The 20,151-nt window shown below is 39.9% G+C and overlaps 1 protein-coding gene across 1 annotated transcript; it reads left to right on the top strand.

The window, feature by feature from the left end:
* The first annotated feature begins 7,070 nt into the window (after positions 1-7,070).
* On the top strand, positions 7,071-10,518 carry RPS27L (ribosomal protein S27 like). Its single transcript, XM_068966022.1, has 4 exons — positions 7,071-7,153; positions 8,063-8,171; positions 9,131-9,241; positions 10,338-10,518. The coding sequence occupies exons 1-4, from the start codon at positions 7,148-7,150 to the stop codon at positions 10,364-10,366; spliced, it is 255 nt and encodes an 84-aa protein (XP_068822123.1). The 5' UTR covers positions 7,071-7,147; the 3' UTR covers positions 10,367-10,518.
* The last annotated feature ends 9,633 nt before the right edge of the window (positions 10,519-20,151 follow it).

Genomic DNA, 20,151 nt, shown 5'->3' with positions numbered 1-20,151 from the left:
GAGTCGGACACAACTGAGCAACTGAATTGAATAGGTATAAATATTTTCATTTTACAGATGGGGAAACAACTTTAAGTGTTTAAGCAGCTATTAGAGTTAAAAAGTTTCTGTGCTCCTAGGAAACATTGCCGACTGCTTTGTATATAGCAGACATTCCATAAATAGTTCAATCAGTTTTTTAATGTGAATAGAGCACCATTCTTCCTAATACTTTGAGCCCTTTGACCTATTAGTATTTTAAGCAGCTTTTATCTAATGGAAAATCAGAATGATTTCCATTTATTTTGCTTCTATACACATTCCAGGGGCAGATCTCACTCTAATATCTCATTAACCCTACAATGACACAATTATTTTCCCAATTTTAGAAACAAGTTAATGAAGGCTTAGCTGGAATTCATATTTGATACCTTTATCACACAAAGTCAAGGCAGAGGAAAGACCAAAGGCATGCTTTAAGAAGAACCTACTCCAGTGTTTTTGCCTGGAGAATCCCAGGGACCCGGGAGCCCGGTTGGCTGCCGTCTCTGGGGTCGCACAGAGTTGGACACGACTGAAGTGACTTAGCAGCAGCAGCAGTTCTGGGATTTCCCTGGTGGTCCAGTGGCTAGGACTCTGAGCTTTCAATGCAGGGGGCATGGGTTCAATCCCTGGTCAGGGAACTAGATCCTACATGCACCAACTAAGAGTTCACATGCTGCAACTAAAGATTCTGCATGTTGCAACTAAGACCAGGTGCAGCCAAATAAATACTTTCTCAACAAAGAAGAAGAATCTAGCTCCTACTGTATAGCCACAGGGAGCTATATTTAATATTCTGTGATAAACCATAATAGAAAAATATAAAAAAATAATGGATATATATGTATAATTGAATCACTATGCCATAGAGTAAAAATTAACAGCATAAATCAAGTGTACTTCAATAAAATAAACTTTTTTAAGATGAGCTTGAACTTAAAATAAATTTTAAAAAGAAGAACCTAGTAAAGTTATGACTAGAAAAAAAGGGCTCAAGATAAACTGGGAGGGAAACTGTCCTCAAAGAATGACCACAGGTCAGTTCTGTTGAGTATGTCACTCAATGGATACAGTTCTGTGCTTAATAAGCACTATACTAGGCGTCGGGGAGATGACACCAGATACTTTTGAGACACCTATGAGCTTTTAGGGAAGAGAAGACAAAGACATATAGACATAAGGAAAATGAATTCGCAGTATGAGAATGTAAAAAGAAAAAGCACGCAGGATGGCAGTGGTTATTGAGAAATGGCTAATGTAGGCAATGAGTTCAGAAAAGGGAATGATTACATTTGCATAAATTTATGCTGACCTCAGTACCTTCACAAAACCTCTTTACTATGAGTTGTAGGAAGACAATGAAGTTTGAGAGAGCACCTGGTTTCCAAGGAGCTCCCTTTCTTCCCTGAGTAGACCAGAGACCTGATCATTAAGACCCATAAGACAGTGCTGAGACAACTCCCCTTGCTACTGAGCCTGGGTATTATGAATTATTAGCTAATGATGTTTCTCTCTTTATATTTTTCCCTCTTTCTACCTTTAAGCAAGAGTAGCCTGGAGTCCTTTTGGGGCTTTGCTTTAGACATTTTGAAGCCCTTTAGAGAACTTAAAGCAGTGGTTCTCAAACCCAGCTCCTCTTGGAATCACCTGGGGAATTTTTAAGACTGCCACCTGGGTCCCACACCCAATACTCTAATTGAATTGACCTAGGATGCTCCTTGGAGAAGGCAATGGCACCCCACTCCAGTACTCTTGCCTGGAAAATCCCATGGGCAGAGGAGCCTGGTAGGCTGCAGTCCATGGGGTCGCAGAGTCGGACACGACTGAGTGACTTCACGTTCACTTTTCACTTTCATGCTTTGGAGAAGGAAATGGCAACCCACTCCAGTGTTCTTGCCTGGAGAATCCCAGGGACGGGGGAGCCTGGTAGGCTGCCGTCTATGGGATCGCACAGACTCAGACAAGACTGAAGCGACTTAGGAGCAGCAGCAGCAGCAGCAGGAGGATGCTCCTTTGGTGATTCTAATGTGCAATCAAGTTTGAGTATTTAAAGGGTTCCTAGACATGATAAGAGAGAGTGAGACTTGCTAGAATGAACAAAAGTATCTTGGAGAAACAGAGGAGGTGGGGAGCTTCCCTGCTCCAATCTAGAGAAATAAGCTTGATTCACTATCCTGGAGTAGTAGGAATCTGGCTTCCCCTTAGCCCCACAGGGAAGGTAGAAAGACTCCCCTCACCCTGCGATACACACACAAATCACCAGGGGATCTTGTTAAAAGGTAGATTCTGACTCAGTAGGTCTGAATGGGACCTGAGAGTCTGCATTTCCAAAAGTTCCTAGGTGACCCCAGTGCTGCTGGTCCACAAAGTGGCGGAGGTCTGCGTGGCCATGACTCCAGGCCATCTCCCTTAAGATTCCCACATCCATCTCAAACATGGAACAGGAGGAGGCACAATATGTCGGACCTGAAGGGTTCCACAGACAGGGACAGTGGACAGCTGTGCAGTGACCTGTTTAGACTTATGACTGAGAACCAGATGGTCCCCATCTGCAAAGCTTTCTACACTAAAAGGGGAGCATATCCCGGCAGGGGACCCTGGCAGATCACAGATGACTCACTCAAAAGGGGTCTAGAAATCAGAGGGCAAGAGAAGTCAGCTGATACAGCCCAAAGTCAGCCTCCTGGGCACAGAGCAGGGTGAGGGATGGCGAGCAGACCCAGATAACAACCTATCTATGTTACAGATAACCTGGCACAATCCCCAGGAGTGTGGTGAAATGTTCTGCCAGGCCAGCTATCTCGGTCTGTGTGACTGCTGTTAACAAAATACTGGGACTTCCCTGGTGGTTCAGTGGTTAAGGCTCCATGCTTCCACTCCAGGGGACACAGGTTTGATCCCTAGTCAGGAAACTAAGATACTACATGCCACTGGGTGCCAAAAAAGAGAAAGAAACAAAGAAAAGAATGAGGTGAGATGTTCTGCTAGGCCTGCTATCTTAGTCTGTTTCGGTGGCTATAACAAAATATTAATACTCTAGACTGGCTAGCTTAACCACATTTATTTCTTCTAGTTTTGGAGGCTGGAAAGTCCAAGATCAAGGCATCAACAGATTTAATGTCTAGCGAGAGCCTGGTTCTCAGTTTACAGATGGCGTTCTTCTCACTGCGTCCTTGCACGGTAGAAGTGGTAAGGGGGCTCTCTGGGGTGTCTTTTTTAGTGGTACTAATTCTGTAATGGACCAGGGCCCTATGGGGCCTCCCTGGAACATCCCCCATATCCTCGGCCTGCCTGCCTCTTGTTTGTAGAAAAGCTGTCGTCTCCAGGCCTCCCCTGAGTCACAAAAGCCTGGCTCAAGAATTAACTATTGAAAGGATGTGAATATGTAGTGACAAAAATAGCAGTTGGGCCAGGAGAATTGCTAAAAATTTAAATAGTAAATCAGCCATAGAGCAGTCACAGACTTTTTAGTTCCCTGCTGAAGTACCTGGATAACAGTGTCTGATGCACGTTTCCTGCATTGTTTTAGATACTAAAACCCCGCACAAAATGGAAGAAGTTAACTACCTGATGACCATGAGGACTTAGCCCCCAAGCCTGAGGACTGATAATGTTGACCTCTGTTGACAACACCCTGTTACCTCACCAGCAACTACAATCCTTTGATTCACATACCCTGTCACTCCCCGCTCTCACCTTTAAAAATACTTCCCTGAAACCCATTGGGGAGTTCAGGTCTTTTGAGCAGGAGCCGCCTGTTCTCCTTCCTAGGCTGCGCAATAAACCTTTCTCTGTTCCCAACTCCAGCGTTTCAGTTTGTTTGGCTTTGCTGTGTTGGGCACATGATCTTAGGTTTGACAACAATTCCAACATGAGGGGTCCATCCTAATGACTTAATCACTTCCCAAAGGCCCCACCCTCCAATACCATCACATTAGGGATTAGGATTCAACATATGAATTTTATGGGGGACATAAACCTGATGGCTCTGACGATAAAGAATCTGCCTGCAATGCAGGAGAGCTAGGTTTGATCCCTGGGTTGGGAGGATCCATTGGAGAGGGAAATGGCACCCTACTTCAGTATTCTTGCCTGGAGAATTCCATGGACAGAGGAACCTGGCAGACTATGTATTGTCCCTGGGTAGCAGAGTCAGACATGACTGAGCAACTAATACTCACTTTCACACTATAGTACTAGCCCTATGGGGGCGCTGCCTCAGTCAGAAATTAAATCGGTATGAAAAATTAAGAAAATGATGTCAGAGCTTGCATCTGAGACTCTTACTCCTTAGAGCTGGGAGCTTACGTGAAGTGTCAAACATCCCCAACAACAGAGCTTTGGGGACAGTGTTTATGTCCCTGTTGGAGAACTGATGTGCAGAAAAGAGGTGGGTTTCAGAAGTCGCTGCTGCGTTCAAGAATGTGTTGAGAATGAGCCACATGTGCTTTGCAACCTGCCCACAGGTGGACAAAAGAAGGAAGAGAAAAATAATGCTGTCTTACTTAAAGTTTGATGACAATAATGGATTTCCCTGAGCTTCTCAGAAAAATACTTAGGCAGTAACAAAAGTTAACATTAGGGCCCCACCTCACACCCTGAATTTCTTAAAGCTGAGACTAAACTAAACCTCTTATCGTCTTTCTGGGAAAAGAAGAGTATAAGCCTGAGGAACTCCAGCCCAGGTGAAAGTGGGGAACCGATCTGTCTAGAACCGATTTTGCCCAGCTTGAAATTTAGCATCAGTGGGTTCTGATTTGGTTTAAGGTGAACACATGTGGGTTCTCCCAGCCTTTGAAGTTTGGAAAGGAGGAAGGGGCTAGAAATGGCCTCACACTTCTAAGGTGAAGGGGGCTGGATGCTGAACGGAGGGTTCAGCAGCACCTTCTCAGACCTTGCTAGAGAGAAAGTTCAACTGGAAAGTTCTCAAGCAGCATACAGAATTTCAGCTGGTACTTCAGAGTCCTTTGGGAAGCCAGGCAGGAGTTCCTTGTGCAGGATCCCTGAGTAGGCTGCCAAGGCCAAGGGATCCTGCACCCTTGCACCTGCCTACGTGTCTCCTTATCTGTCATCAGTGCAAAGGCCTGGAGACATGTTAGGAGAAACTGAGCTTTGGACAAGCAGGCATACATAGAGTCTGGATCTTCTTGACCTTGAGTTTTATTTCTCACACTGTTACAGTGTCTCAGAAGTGAAAGGGTTTTGACACTGTACTGGGCATTGCTTAAGAAGCTGAAACAATAACTAGGCCTGCTTGTTAGACATTGTTCTGAGACTCACTACACACCAAGTACCAAAAGAAATTCCAGGTTAGGGAGTGCCCCGGTGGTCTAGCGGTTAGGATTCCAGGCTTTCACTGCTGGGCTCCATGTTCAATTCCTGACCAGGGGTTAACTGCGGTTCTGCAAGCTGCGTGATGCAGCCACCTACCCCACCCCCCATACAAATTCCCAGGTTAATTAAAAACTTACAGATAAATGCTACAACAAAAGAATTAAAAGAAAACTTAGGCAAATATTTAGCTGATTCTAGGGAAGGCTTAGGGGAGAGTCCTTTTCCAGCTCCTAGAGGTACCTACAATCCTCCACTCACCACCCTCTTACTCCATCTTCAAAGCCAACAACTTGGCATCTCTCAGACTCTTCTTTCATCACCACACCTCTCTCTCTTTCTCTTCCATGTTTAGGGCCCTTGTTATGACACTAGGTCTACCCAGACAATCCAGGATAATTTTCCTAGCTTAAAGCCAGATAATTAGCAAACTTAATTCCACCTGCCATATAAGCACAGGTCCTGAGGATTAAGAAGTCTTTGGGGGCCGTGATTCTGCATACACAACTGTATTATTCCATATACGAATCTGTCTGAAACTATTTAACATTAATATTTTAAATATTAAGCATTTAAAAACCAACCCTAATGTCTATCTTAGTGTATGGATGACATAGGCTATATATTCACAGGATGAATGCTATGTGCCTATTGAAAGTCATAACGTAGGAGAATATATAGTAACATGGGATGACGTTCACTATACAGTAAGTTGTGTGTATGGGGATTCGTCTTATCATAAAAGAACATGCACAAGATGATACCAATTATGTAAAACCAAATCCCAAAATAAACCTACATGCAAGTGAAAAATAAATGGGAGGATATAGGTCAAAATATCAACAATAGTTATCTCTGGATGGTGATTTTAAATTTCTTTTGCTTTTCTCCATTTTCCAAAATAGACATTACACGTGCATCATGTTTTCAAAGAGAAATAAAAGCTGATCGAGAACGTCTACCTAGGACAATTTTCTGATCAAGTATTTTTTAGCTTTTGACAACACTCGCTCAATCTCCAGGATGGTGCTCTTCATGAAAAATATTTCAAGTCTGGCCATCGGTGACACTCGCTGTTTTTTCAAGTCCGAGCTGTCCACTCTGGAAAGTGCGACCCACGGAGGACAGGAAGGAGCCACACAATGAACTAAGCAGCAAATAGGTGCTTCTTAAGAACTTTTTCAAGGCCAAGCAAACCCAAAGCACAGCCACACCCCACAAAGAACTTAATAACCAGTAATTTGGAGCCGGATGCACAAGTAAAGGAGCCTCTTTCACCTGGCACGTGTTAATGGTTTTAATTAATAATACTGTTTTTAATACATAAAAGAACATAGGCATCGCCCATGTGCCTGCCAGCTGAGTGGCGGAGAGCGGAGTGTGTCTTGTCGGCGGGACCGCTGACAGGACCCAGCATGCCCACCCTGGTCCGCTCCCGCAGCCCGAGGCGGCTTCCCAGACGAGAGTGAGCAGCCTGAGCTCGACCCTAAGCACTCCTGGGCCCAGAGCAGAGACCTGAGGCCGGGGGCCCTAGCCCTGGAGCGCGTTAGAACCCTGGGCTTTGCGGTGTCGGATGGGCGTGCGCCTCAGCACCTCCCCTCTCCCGGCACTCGCGGATCGCGGCCTGAGCCAGCCCCCTACCACCGAGAGGTGCGCCTAGAGTGGACGAGCCCGCCGCTTCGCTCCTCCTAGCCTCCTCTATCCCGGAAGTTGACGCCGCGCGCTTCGTCGCGTGCTGCTCGCTGGGGTTGTCGCCTTAGAGATCTGCACGGGCTGGGCTTGCGAAAGGATCAACATGCCTGTGAGTTGTTTACTTTCGAGCTTCGCGTTTGTGTCGGCCTTCTCTGTCGCCCGAGGGGCCCCGAGGACAGGCTTGCTCCATGGCTCCGCTGGGCCCCGGGACTCCCCTGAACGCCGCTCGGCGCCTCGGATGGCAAGGCTCTTTCGCGCGTGGCGGACTTGTTGGGACTTGCCCGGGCGGCGCGGCGAGCCGGGCCCTGCCAGGGCGTGGAACTGGAAGCCCGGCGCCGCCCTGGGCTGCAGTCGGGAGTTGCTGGTTGGCAAGGGACTGCTCCCTGCGTACCTTACTCAGCCCTCCTGGGTTTCGGTGGGCACCCGCGAGGCTATGATCGTTTATGTCTTATTGCTTTCCTTTATTTTTGTGGCTCTTGCCCCCCTCTGCCTCCTCTCGGAAGCGATTTTTATGCTTATTTCCTTTTTAAAAACTGTCTTCGAAGTTGCCATACAGATTAACTCTATCAGGGACAGTCAAGCGTCAGCCACTTAAGAGTTCTTGTCAGATCAGACGTTGAACCCAGGGGGCAGAAATCACCTCGCTGTTGACATTCTCCGGGTCTACCTCAGCAATTTCTTTTCTCAGCGGGTCCACCAGGGTCAGGATCATTAGCACCACAGTTTTATTTTCTCTGGCGACTGTTATTAGTTATGAAGAACGGAGTTAACCTTACCATCTGTTTCCGGATCGTTATAAAGCCCCTTAACTGGGACTTAAGAGAACGCAAGCATTATAAAAAGTGTTGATGAAAGTTAACAGGCTTAAAAAACAAAAACTAAAGTGTTGTCTGTGCTGAGTATGACTGTTATTCCTATTTTTGCATGTATATTTTACATATGGTTAAATCTGCCAGAGTTGTGGTGTCATTCTAGTACTCATACTGTTTTTTTTTTTTTTTCTTTCTTTTTTATTCAGTTAGCTAGAGATTTACTGCATCCTTCCTTGGACGAGGAAAAGAAGAAACATAAAAAGAAACGGCTGGTTCAAAGTCCAAATTCTTACTTCATGGATGTAAAATGTCCAGGTGAAATTTCAAACTTTAATTCCTTTCCTAAGGAAAATTTCTCTAAAGGACTACTTATAGAATTTCTATAAGGACTGCTCATAGTCTGTTGTGTACATTTAGATATTAGGACCCTCTGTTGGAGTAGAAGTGGGATTACAGAATTGGAATGTCATAGGGTTATTTTCATAATAAACCACTTCAGAAACATTTGGGTAGGGGTTTGTGAAGATGGGATTTCCACAAGGGACATGGCATAGAACTTATTAAGTCTTTAAGCTTGCTCAGATGGTAAGTTTTCTTTTTCATGGTTCAATGAAAAGTATATTGATTCTTCATTGTAAAGCTGTGGGATCCAGTATGGTGGCCATTAGGCATATGTAGCTAGTGAGCACTTGACATGTGGCTAGTCAGAATGGAAAAATTCTTTTTCATTCTTTCTTTTCTTGAGGTATAACTGACATAAAACATTATAGTTTCAAGTGTATGATGTCATGATTCCATATTTATATATACTGGGAAATGATCACAATAAGTCTAATTAATACCCATCACCATACATAGTTATAGTATTTTTTCTTGTGATAACTTTTCAGATATACTCTTTTAGTAGTAACTTTCAAATATTCAGTATGGTATTATTAACTGTAGTCACTAGGCTGAATCTTTTTTTCTTGTTTCATGCTGTATCATTAAAGTGTGAAATACACACCAGATTTTGAAGATATAGTATAGGGAAAAAGGCTTTGATTACACGTTGCAGTGATATTATTTTGGAAATACAGACTTCCATAATTATATTATTAATTTCATCTTAAAAAAAAATACTTGTTTTTAACGTGGCTACTAGAAAAGTTTGTTACCGATGTGGTTTGCACAGCACTGAAGTTCCTAATCTTTTACAAGGTCTCTACTAGAAATACATTCAACAGGTGCTGTGTTTTCTTCTGCTTTTCACTTCTGACACTGCCCTTTTTTAGGTTGCTACAAGATTACCACAGTTTTCAGCCATGCTCAGACAGTAGTGCTTTGTGTAGGCTGTTCAACAGTGCTGTGCCAGCCAACAGGAGGAAAGGCCAGACTCACAGAAGGTAAATCATTTGGCATTTTCTAACCCAGTGATGAGATTTTATGATTTTAGAGTCTTTTTACAAAAATCAGTTTAAAAGAAATCATAGATGCATAATTACCAAAATAATTTTTATCTTTCATTGTGTGCTCTTTTTAGTAAAGAGTGCCCTTTTAAATTAGATAAGTTTGTACTCTTGACCTTGCAAAGAATTCCATAATCTGTTATTTGTCTTAGTTTAGAACATCTAATTTTGTTGTATTATATTTAGTCAATTTGCTTAACTTGGAATATTAGACATAAATCAGAATAGAGTAAAAGAATAAATACATGTAAATATTTTTGTCTCCTATGTATTTGGTACATATGATTTAAGATAGTTTTTATCATTGCTAGCTAAGCAACAGATAACTATATTTAATATGTTAGAGGTTTGATTTCTATGAGCAACTCATGATTAAGACAGTCGCATTTTTAATTCTTTCACTTTTCTGCAGTGAGAAGAAATAATACATATGTATATAATTTTCCATAGTAGTACTTAGAGATTTACAATTCAGTAATGATATTTAAAATTGGCCTGTGATATTTTTGGTAACATGGTAAATTCCATGTTATTCTCACTGGAAGAGTTATAAGTGAATTGGTAACAAATCCAAGATCTAGTTAGTATGACCTGGTGAGATCTAACTTTGAGGAGCACAATATTTAAGTGCAGTATTCTGCTTAAAAATATACTTGCAAGATTGCCAAAACCTGCATACCGTGCCATGATCTTAGAATTTGTGCCCACATCCTGACAGATGATTAAAAGGGTACATATGTACCAGAGTTTTCCTAAAAGATCTGAGATGAACTCTAACAAAAATTATTTTATGGAGAAAAGAATTCAGAATAGTTCTTAAAAATTAAGTTTGCATCTTCTGACACCTTGCATTAAAGTTTTAACTCGTGGTCTTAAATGAATTTCATTATAACATTTGAGAGGACTTAATGAGTATTTAATCTAAAGTTTCTAAAAGCTAAGTTTTTATTTAAAAAGTACTTTTTATCCTTAAAACTCTATACCAGAGATAGAACAGACTTGTGTTTAATACGCTCTTGTGATTCTTTTACAGGCTGTTCATTTAGAAGGAAGCAACACTAATGATCCACACAACTTCTTAAATTTGTGTTCTATCGCAGAAAGCCTTATCAGTTCAGTAATTCCAGTTAATCTACCAAGATAATGTAATTACATTTAATTTTGTAAGGTATACAGCAGCACTCTCCTATTTTGGTGTCAGTTTTTCAATAAAGTTTTGATTATGGGCAAATTACTTCTTTGCTTTTTTAAAAGTATGTGTTAATATGCTATACATTTATATATACTGTGTATGTGAGTTTGGTTTAAACATTTTTAAAAGCATATTCTGATTAGTTTGTGTCTCACTTCAGGAATAGAAACTCAATATTTATTTTATGTCATTTTTCAGATTACTCTGAAGGGGTTGTGCTGTGCTGTGCTTAGTTGCTCAGTCTTGTCCAACTCTTTTTGACCGCATGGACTGTAGCCCACCAGGCTCCTCTGTCCATGGCAATTCTCCAGGCAGGAATACTAGAGTGGTTTGCCATGCCCTCCTCCAGGGGATTTTCCCAATCCAGGGATGAAACCCAGGTCTCTGGCATTGCAGGCAGATTGTTTACCATCTGAGCCACCAGGGAAGCTTACAAATGGAAAGCTCATTATTTATTAATTCTAAATGTAGTTTGGTTTTGTAACTATGGAAACATGTATAGAAGTACATATTTAATGCAGTAACAATCACAATGTAATGTCTTGGATTTATGTGCCCATAACATACTGCATAATTTAGTATAGTAACTGTACCTGGCATCTGAGTTACTTAATAGAAAGCTCTTCAGGGGTAGAAAATTTGAGAGGAGGAATCAAGAGTATTATGATTTTTCCAGGATGTCCTGGCAGGGGGCAGTAGATGGTACTACGTTCTCTGGTCCAGACAGGTGAGCACTGGTGACTGCAAAATATGTTAAGTGGCTCTGTAGTTTCATTGTCATTCTTATGGTTTATAAAGTGACCCTTGGGACTTAGGAAGTAGAGTATATCTCTCCCTTTCTAGCCCTTATATGACTGCCTGTTAGACTGGGAAGATAACTGCTTCTGTTTACCTTTTATCTTTAAGCCAGGCACTTTCTACCACGAGGTGTTCCTATACATACACCCCTAATCCGAGAGACTGATCCATTAACAATACTGATTGTTACATCAGAGGAATGTTGCGTGAGAACTGAAGAACTGTGGAAAGTTTGGGGTGTATTGTATGAGAAGCAGATAACTCAGGGCTTCCCAAACTTTCTTGGTATATAGCCTCTTTAGTTGCAGTAATTTTTTTCATGGAGTCCTCTGGCCAAAAGAAATAGCTAATGGTTAAATTTATTAAGTAGTTAAATTATAGCAGTTTGTACTAAAGTAAAAAAACTACATGTAAATTAGAACCAAAGTGATAATTTTTGCTTTGTTCTTAAATGACCTGCTAATAAAATGAGTGTGCCTTCTGGGTACTGAATATTTTTCAAAATTTGGATCACATTGGACACTGCCATCTTCATTTTTTCCACACTGATTTTTGCATAGTATTAGATTTTTATTACAGCAATGACCCAAAACCCAGCTTCACAAAGATGTATCACCAAAGGAAATGTGCTGTCTAAATGTATCATAATTACCTGGAATTCGAAGTTTGTGTGGTCTCCAAAAGAGGTCAGGTGTCAATGTTTGTTCCAAGGCACCTCAGCTTACACAGTTTAGGAATTTTGGCAAAACCTTTGATAAACAGGGAGCTGCTGCTGCTAAGTCACTTCAGTTGTATCCAACTCTGTGCGACCCCATAGACGGCAGCCTACCAGGCTCCCCCATCCCTGGGATTCTCCAGGCAAGAACACTGGAGTGGGTTGCCATTTCCTTCTCCAATGCATGAAAGTGAAAAGTGAAAGTGAAGTTGCTCAGTTGTGTCCAACTCTTAGCGACCCCATGGACTGCAGCCCACCAGGCTCCTCCGTCCATGGGATTTTCCAGGCAAGAGTACTGGAGTGGGGTGCCATTGCCTTCTCCGAAAAGCAAATTCTTGCAAATTTTCTTGGAAATAGCATCAAAAGAAAGTATGGTACTTTAAAGAACCTATCTAAGAGTTAATTTAAAGAGATATTTGGCACTGGGAACTGAATGGTATATTAAGTTTTATTTCATTATTAAACAGTATTACTTGATTTGAAAAATGCTCAGAGGAGAACATTCAGACTTTTCCAAACTTAAATAATATGTTTTCCAAACATCATTATTTACTGAGTGTTTTTCTTTAATACTATCATTTATACTGTCCTCATTTTTTTTTTGGCCTTGCCACAGGGCATGTGGAACCTTGGTTTCCCTGACCAGGGATGGAATGCCATGCCACCTGCAATGGAAGTGCAGAGTCTTAACCATTGTCTTTGTTTTTTAATGTAAGGAGAGGTTAACCTATCCCATAAATTAGAAAAAAAAATTACGTAAAAATAACTAAAAATTAAATTCTTGGCTTCTGATCTGATCAGATAAATGGTTTCTTATCTGGTTGCCTCTGTAAGTCATCTGATAAAGTTTAATTTTTGTTTTGTTTCAGATATAATGTATACCGTAAAACTCAACACTTTACAATATAAAGTGGTTTTTATTCACAATGTTGTTCAACCACTGCTAATATCTAATAATTTCAGGCAGTTTTCATTATGAGAAAAAGAAACTCCATACTCATTAGCATTCACTCCTCATTGCTTCCTCCTCCCAGATCCTGGCAACCACTAATATATTTTCTGTCTCCTTGGATTTGCTGTCTGGACATTTTATATAAATGGAATTATAGAATACATGGCCTTTTGTGTCAGGCTTTCATTAACATAAATATATATCATGGCCATTCATCCATGTATCAGTACTTCATTCCCTTTTTGACTGAATAATATTATGTTGTAAGAATATACATTTTGTTTACCCATTAATCAGTCAGTGGACTTTTATGTTTTTTTCACTTTTTGGCTATGAATAATGCTGCTATGAATTTATGTATACAAGTTTTTGTGTAGACATATTTTAAATTCTCTCAGATATATATACCTAGAAGTAGAATTGCTAAATCAGATGGTAATTGTTTAGCTTTTTGAGGAATTGCCTGTTTTCCAAAGTGCCTGCACCCTTCTATTCCTACTAGCAACAAAGCACAAAGGTTCCAATTTCTCTACATCCTTGTCTGTTTTTGTTTGTTTTTTAATTATAGCCATCTCAGTGTTTGTGAAGAGTTACCTCATTAGGGTTTTAATGTGCATTTCCTTGATGACTAGAAGCTTCCCTGGTGGTGCAGAGGTTAAAGCGTCTGCCTGCAATGTGGGAGACCTGGGTTTGATCCCTGGGTTGGGAAGATCTCCTGGAGAAGGAAATAGCAACCCACTCCAGTATTCTTGCCTGGAGAATCCTGTGGACGGAGGAGCTTGGTGGGCTACAATCCACGGGTCGCAAAGAGTCGGACACGACTGAGCGACATCACTTTCACTTTTACTTTCCTTGATGACTAATGATGTTGACTATATTTAAATGTCCTTATTGGCTATTTGTATATCTTTGGAGAAATGTCTATTCAGATCCTTCGTCCGTTGTTAACTGGGTTGCCTTTTTATTTTTGAGTTGTAAGAGTTCTTACATATTTTAGATACAAATCCCTTATATATATGGTTTGCAAATATTTTCTCCCATTCTGTAGCTTGTCTCTTCATCTTTTGTCCTTAGAAACACAAACATTTTTAATTTATATGAAGTCTAATTAATCTAATTTTTGTTTGTTTCTTGTGCTTTTGGTGCCATATCTAAGAAATTATTCCCTATTCCTAGGTCACAGAGATTCATGCCTGTTTTCTTTTAAGAGATTTATAGTCTTCATTCTTACATTTAGGTTTGATCTGCTTTGAATGAATTCTGCATATGGGAAAGGGAAGCAGGGATCCAACTTCATTCTCTAATTCTTTTTAATGACTGCACAACAGTCCATAGTGTGGAAGTACCATAATTTATTCAGTATTATCCTATTGGTGGGCAATTTGTTTCTAGTTTTTTCCCACTATAATCAATGCCATAAATATATTTAAGTATTCCTTAATAATAGCACTTATTTCTGTGGGTTAGATTTATAGGAGTAAGACTGCTGGTTAGAAAGATAAATATATTTTTAATCAAGTGATGTCAGACTGCTTTTTATCAGCAATATATGAGAGTATTTTCCCCCTTCCCCATCTTCCATAAATAAATGGAACCCTCCTTTTTTTTTTTTTGCCACTTTGGTGATTGTAAGGTTATTTATCATTGCTACTCTAATTTGTGGGCTTCCCTGGTAGCTCAGAGATGGTAGAGAATATATTTGCAATGCAGGAGACCTGGGTTCAGTCTCTGGGTTGAGAAGATTCCCTGGAGAACCTATTTCAGGATCCTTGATTTAATTACACCTGCAAAATTTCTTTTGCTATGTAAGGTAACATTCACATATTCTGGAGATAAGGATGTGGACATTTTAGGGGCCATTATTCTACCTGTCATAGAATACAAAGTTGAAAAATTCTATCCAGATTTGAAAATTGAGATTCTGTCTATAGTAAGAATAATAATAAAAATTCCCTGCAAAAAAACAGTCCAGGACCAGATGGCTTCACTGAGGAATTCTACCAAACATAAAAAGAACTTAAACCAATCCTTCTCAAACTCTTCCAAAGGATTTAAGAGGAGGGAACATTCCTAAAATCATTCTGTGAAGCCACTACTGCGCTGATACCAAAATCAGAACAAAGACAGTACGAAAAAAGATCATAGGTCAATACTGTTGATTAATATAGATGCAAAAATTCTCAACAAAATATTAGTAAATCGAATCCAACAACACATAAAAAAGATCATGTACCATGATCAAGTTGGATTCATCCTAGGGTCACAAAGATGGTTCAACATACACAACCAATGTGATAAACCACATCAACAAAAGAAAAGACAAAAACTACATCATCTCAATAGATGCAGAAAAAGCATCTGATAAGATTCAAAATCTACTTATGATTAAAAACTTACTAAAGTGGGTATAGAGGGAACATATCTCAACATAATAAAAGCTATTTATGATGAACCCACAGCCAACATAATACTCAGTGGTGAAACGCTCAAAGTCCTCCCACTAAAGTCTGGAATAAGATAAGGACGCCCACTCTTACCACTTCTATTCAACATAATATTGGAAGTCCCAGCCATAGCAATCAGACAAAAAAAGAAATAAAATGTATCAAGTTGGAAGAGAGAAAATATGCAGATGACATAATGCTATATATAGAAAACCCTAGAGACGCCACACAGAAACCATTAGAACTGATAAATGAGGCCATCAAGGTATACCAAGATACAAGATTAATATATAGAAATCTATTGCATTTCTTTACATGAACAGTGAAATATTAGGGAAAGTTTTAAAAAATCACTTTTAAAAATGTAGGAATAATCGTGACCAAGCAGGTGAAAGACTTATATGCTGAGAGCTATATAACAAATTGATAAAGAAAACTGAAAATGATTTAAAGAAATGGAAAGAAACCCTATACTTTTGAATTGGAAGAACTAATATTGTTAAAATGGCTATACTACCCAAAGCAATCTACAGATTTAATGCAAGCCCTATAAAATAACTGATGACATTTTCCACAGAATTAGAAAAAATAATCCTAAAATTTATATCGAACCATAAAAGACAGAGAATTGCCAAAGCAATCCCTGAGGGAAAAGAACAAAGTTGAAGGTATACTGCTCCCATCCTTTAGATAATACTACAAAACTACAATAATCAAAGCAGCATGGTATTGGGACAAAAACAGACATAGATCAATGAAACAGAATAAGGCACTCAGAAATAAACCCACACCAATGGCCAATTAATCTTTGATAAAAGAGGCAAAAATATATAATGGAGAAATGACAGTCTCTTCAGCAAGTGGTGGTATGAAAGCTGGACAACTGTGTGTGAATCAATGAAGCTGGAACACACAAAAATAAACTCAAAATGGCTTAAAGACTAGGAATTCCCCTGTGCCCCAGTGGTTAAGACTCTTTAGAGTCTCTCTCTTGATAAGAGAACAACATAGGAAAAATTCTCAATTTGAATTTTTCTTAGGGAAGCAGGTTAGTTTTGACTATTCTACAGGAACATATTGGAGCTGCCACAGCCATCTGCACCCAGAGCTCAGGAGACACCAGTTTCAGCCCTGCTCACTGTTCTGTGGTTGTATTCTTAAGTCCAAGAGTATCTTTTTCATTTTCTCATTTCACATTTTATATATAATGCTATGTATATAAGAGAGGTGGTGTTTAAAAGTATGACTCTACTGTGCCATTTTTGTCTTTAATTTGCATAATAATAAGTTGTGTATGTTCTTTATTTGAAGCCAGATTTACTATTTAAAATCCCAATATATTTTTATTCAATTTATATGACAATTTTTTTAAACTAAATATTTCACCTATAAAGTTGCATGCTACCGAATATCCTTTTATTGGGCCTGTAAATTTTAGAGTTTTTTTTTTAACGGGAAGACAAGATAATTTTAGAACAGCCTTTTGAGTCAGACAAGCCTGGATTTGATATGAGTTCTAATGGTTAATTGTTATGTGACTTTGGGCAAAATATCTATAATACTTTCTACTTAATGGGGTTGTTTGAAGATAAAATGAGTTAACATATATAAAGTTCTTAGCACAATGCCTGACACATAATGAGCACTCTGCTAATAGTATTCTTTTAAAGAAAAAAGGATCCTGTCTATTCAAAATCAAGAACTTTCAAGTTCTATTTTTTCTTTCAAATTATTTACCCACCTCATTACCACACGTGAGCATAGCTGTGTTAACTACTGCTGCAAACCAAGCCACCCCAAAATTTAGTGGCTTAAAATAATGATGACATTCTTTTTCATGATTCTGTGGGTTGATCTTACCTTGGCTCATCATGTGGCTGCCTTCATCTGGAAGCTCAACTGGACTGGAAGGTCCAAGATGACTTCAGTCACATGTCTGGTGCTGGCTGTCAGCTGAGGTATGTGGTAAGCTAGCCTGGTTTTCTTACATGGCAGTCTTGGAGGCAGAGTTCTCAGAGGGTAAAGATGGAAGGTTTGAAGACCTCTTGAAGCCTAAGCTCTGGAACTTATGCAATATTCCACAGGTCAAAGCGAGTCACAAGGCCAGCCCAGGTTCAAGGAAGTGGAGAAACAGACACCACCTTTGGCTGAGAAGAGAGGCAAAATCACATTGCAAAGGAGCATGCAAAATGGAATGGGAGGAATTTGTGGCTATTAAAAATTTTACTACATTTTGGGAGAACTCCAATACTTATCAAGGCTATTCATTCTCCAACCCCATGAACATGTCCACAATCAATTTTTAAAGAAATGCTTTATTCATTTCCCCTATTCTGGATGGGCACAAACATAGGTAGGAAATTTAGAGGAAATCCAGGTGGCCAATGAATGCGTGAAAATAGGTTTAACTTCACTAACAGTAGGTAAATGCAAGTAAAAATAGTCAGGTATCATTTCCTATCCATTGCTCAGTCAAAAATTAAAGTGAGAGTTGGCATACAAACAACAGAATTAGGTTCAGCTACATTAAATTGTCTATATTCAAGCATCTTCTGATCTGGAAAAATAACAATTTCATATGGTTCAACTCGAAGAAAGGGATGTTCCTTACAGCTCTGTATATAATAGTAAAAGAAAAAAATCTGTTAAAAAATGGAGAGTATAATGTGATTATGTTGTTGTTGTTACTTAGTCACTAAGTTGTGTCCAACTCTGCGACCCTAATGGATTATAGCCCACCAGGCTCCTCTGTCCATGGGATTTCCCAAGCAAGAATACTAGAGTGGGTTGCCATTTCCTTCTCCAAGGGATATTCCTGAACCATGGATTAAACCTGTGTTTCTTACATCTCCTGCATTGGCAGGCAGATTCTTTACTGCTGAGCCACCAGGGAAGCCCATATAATGTGATATACAATATCATACTTTATAGCAGTTAAACTGGATTTATATTTATCAACGAGCAGATCACAAAAGAATGTTAAATTTAAAAAGGGAATGTAGAAAATGTTTTAGTTACATTTATACAAATAGCACAATAGTATACACATGCTGGATCATGGAAAAAGCAAGAGAGTTCCAGAAAAACATCTATTTCTGCCTTATTGACTATGCCAAAGCCTTTGACTATGTGGATCACAATAAACTGTGGAAAATTCTGAAAGAGATGGGAATACCAGACCACCTGACCTGCCTCTTGAGAAATCTGTATGCAGGTCAGAAAGCAACAGTTCGAACTGGACATAGAACAACAGACTGGTTTCAAATAGGAAAAGGAGTACGTCAAGGTTGTATACTGTCACCCTGCTTATTTAACTTCTATGCAGAGTACATCATGAGAAACGCTGAACTGGAAGAAACAGAAGCTGGAATCAAGATTTCTGGGAGAAATATCAATAACCTCAGATATGCAGATGACACCACCTTTATGGCAGAAAGTGAAGAGGAACTAAAAAGCCTCTTGATGAAAGTGAAAGAGGAGAGTGAAAAAGTTGGCTTAAAGCTCAACATTCAGAAAACTAAGATCATGGCATCTGGTCCCATCACTTCATGGGAAATAGATGGGGAAACAGGGGAAACAGTGTCAGACTTTATTTTTGGGGGCTCCAAAATCACTGCAGATGGTGACTGCAGCTATGAAATTAAAAGACGCTTACTCCTTGGAAGAAAAGTTATGACCAACCTAGATAGCATATTCAAAAGCAGAGACATCACTTTGCCGACTAAGGTCCGTCTAGTCAAGGCCATGGTTTTTCCAGTGGTCATGTATGGATGTGAGAGTTGGACTGTGAAGAAGGCTGAGTGCCGAAGAATTGATTCTTTTGAACTGTGGTGTTGGAGAAGACTCTTGAGAGTCCCTTGGACTGCAAGGAGATCCAACCAGTCCATTCTGAAGATTAGCCCTGGGATTTCTTTGGAAGGAATGATGCTAAAGCTGAAACTCCAGTACTTTGGCCACCTCATGCGAAGAGTTGACTCACTGGAAAAGACTCTGATGCTGGGAGGGATTGGGGGCAGGAGGAGAAGGGGACGACAGAGGATGAGATGGCTGGATGGCATCACCAACTTGATGGATGTGAGTTTGAGTGAACTCGGAGAGTTGGTGATGGATAGGGAGGCCCTGCATGCTGCGAACTGAACTGAACTGATACATAGTATACACATAGTATATATGTATATACTTGGCTGTGAAAGTATTAAACAAGGGAGTGGATGAATATATATCAACTGACAGCAGGTCCCTGCAGGGCAAAAGTAGTGGGGCTTTGGGTGATGGTTCTAGGGGTCTTCAGTTTTATCTATTAAGTTCTACTCATTATTATTTTTAAATGAAGAAAAGTTGACTAAATGATAGCATTTTAAATTCTGGTTATTGGGATTACATGGGTATTTGCAATGTGAAACTTTTATGCTTTCTAGTATTTTCTTTCCCCACAAAAATGAAAGATCAGGGGAATTCCTTGGTTGTCCAGTGGTTAGGACTCTGTGCTCTCACTGCCAAGGGCCCAGGTTCAATCCCTGGTTGGGGAACTGAGATCCAAAAGCCTCATGGCACAGCCAAAGCAAAACAAGTATCAAGTAGCGATTCACGGGGTTGCAGAGTCGGACACGACTAAGCAACTGAACTGAACTGAAGAATAGAACTCAAGACTATTTGAACCTGAATCAATAGCAAATAACAATATAATTCTTTATGCCTATAGTTGTGAAAATGTATCTGTAAAATCCTAAAGGTTACAAGGAGAGG

This window comes from Capricornis sumatraensis, chromosome 2 (assembly GCF_032405125.1).
Source record: "Capricornis sumatraensis isolate serow.1 chromosome 2, serow.2, whole genome shotgun sequence".
Lineage (NCBI taxonomy): Eukaryota > Metazoa > Chordata > Mammalia > Artiodactyla > Bovidae > Capricornis > Capricornis sumatraensis.
The sequence above is the reverse complement of the archived record's forward strand: the minus strand, read 5'-3'. Positions and strand labels throughout refer to the sequence as shown.

Excerpts from the sequence above, each read along its gene's own strand:
- RPS27L (XM_068966022.1), top strand. Across the intron at positions 8,172-9,130 it reads CATGGATGTAAAATGTCCAG|GTTGCTACAAGATTACCACA; the intron begins GTGAAATTTCAA and ends GCCCTTTTTTAG. Across the intron at positions 9,242-10,337 it reads AAAGGCCAGACTCACAGAAG|GCTGTTCATTTAGAAGGAAG; the intron begins GTAAATCATTTG and ends ATTCTTTTACAG.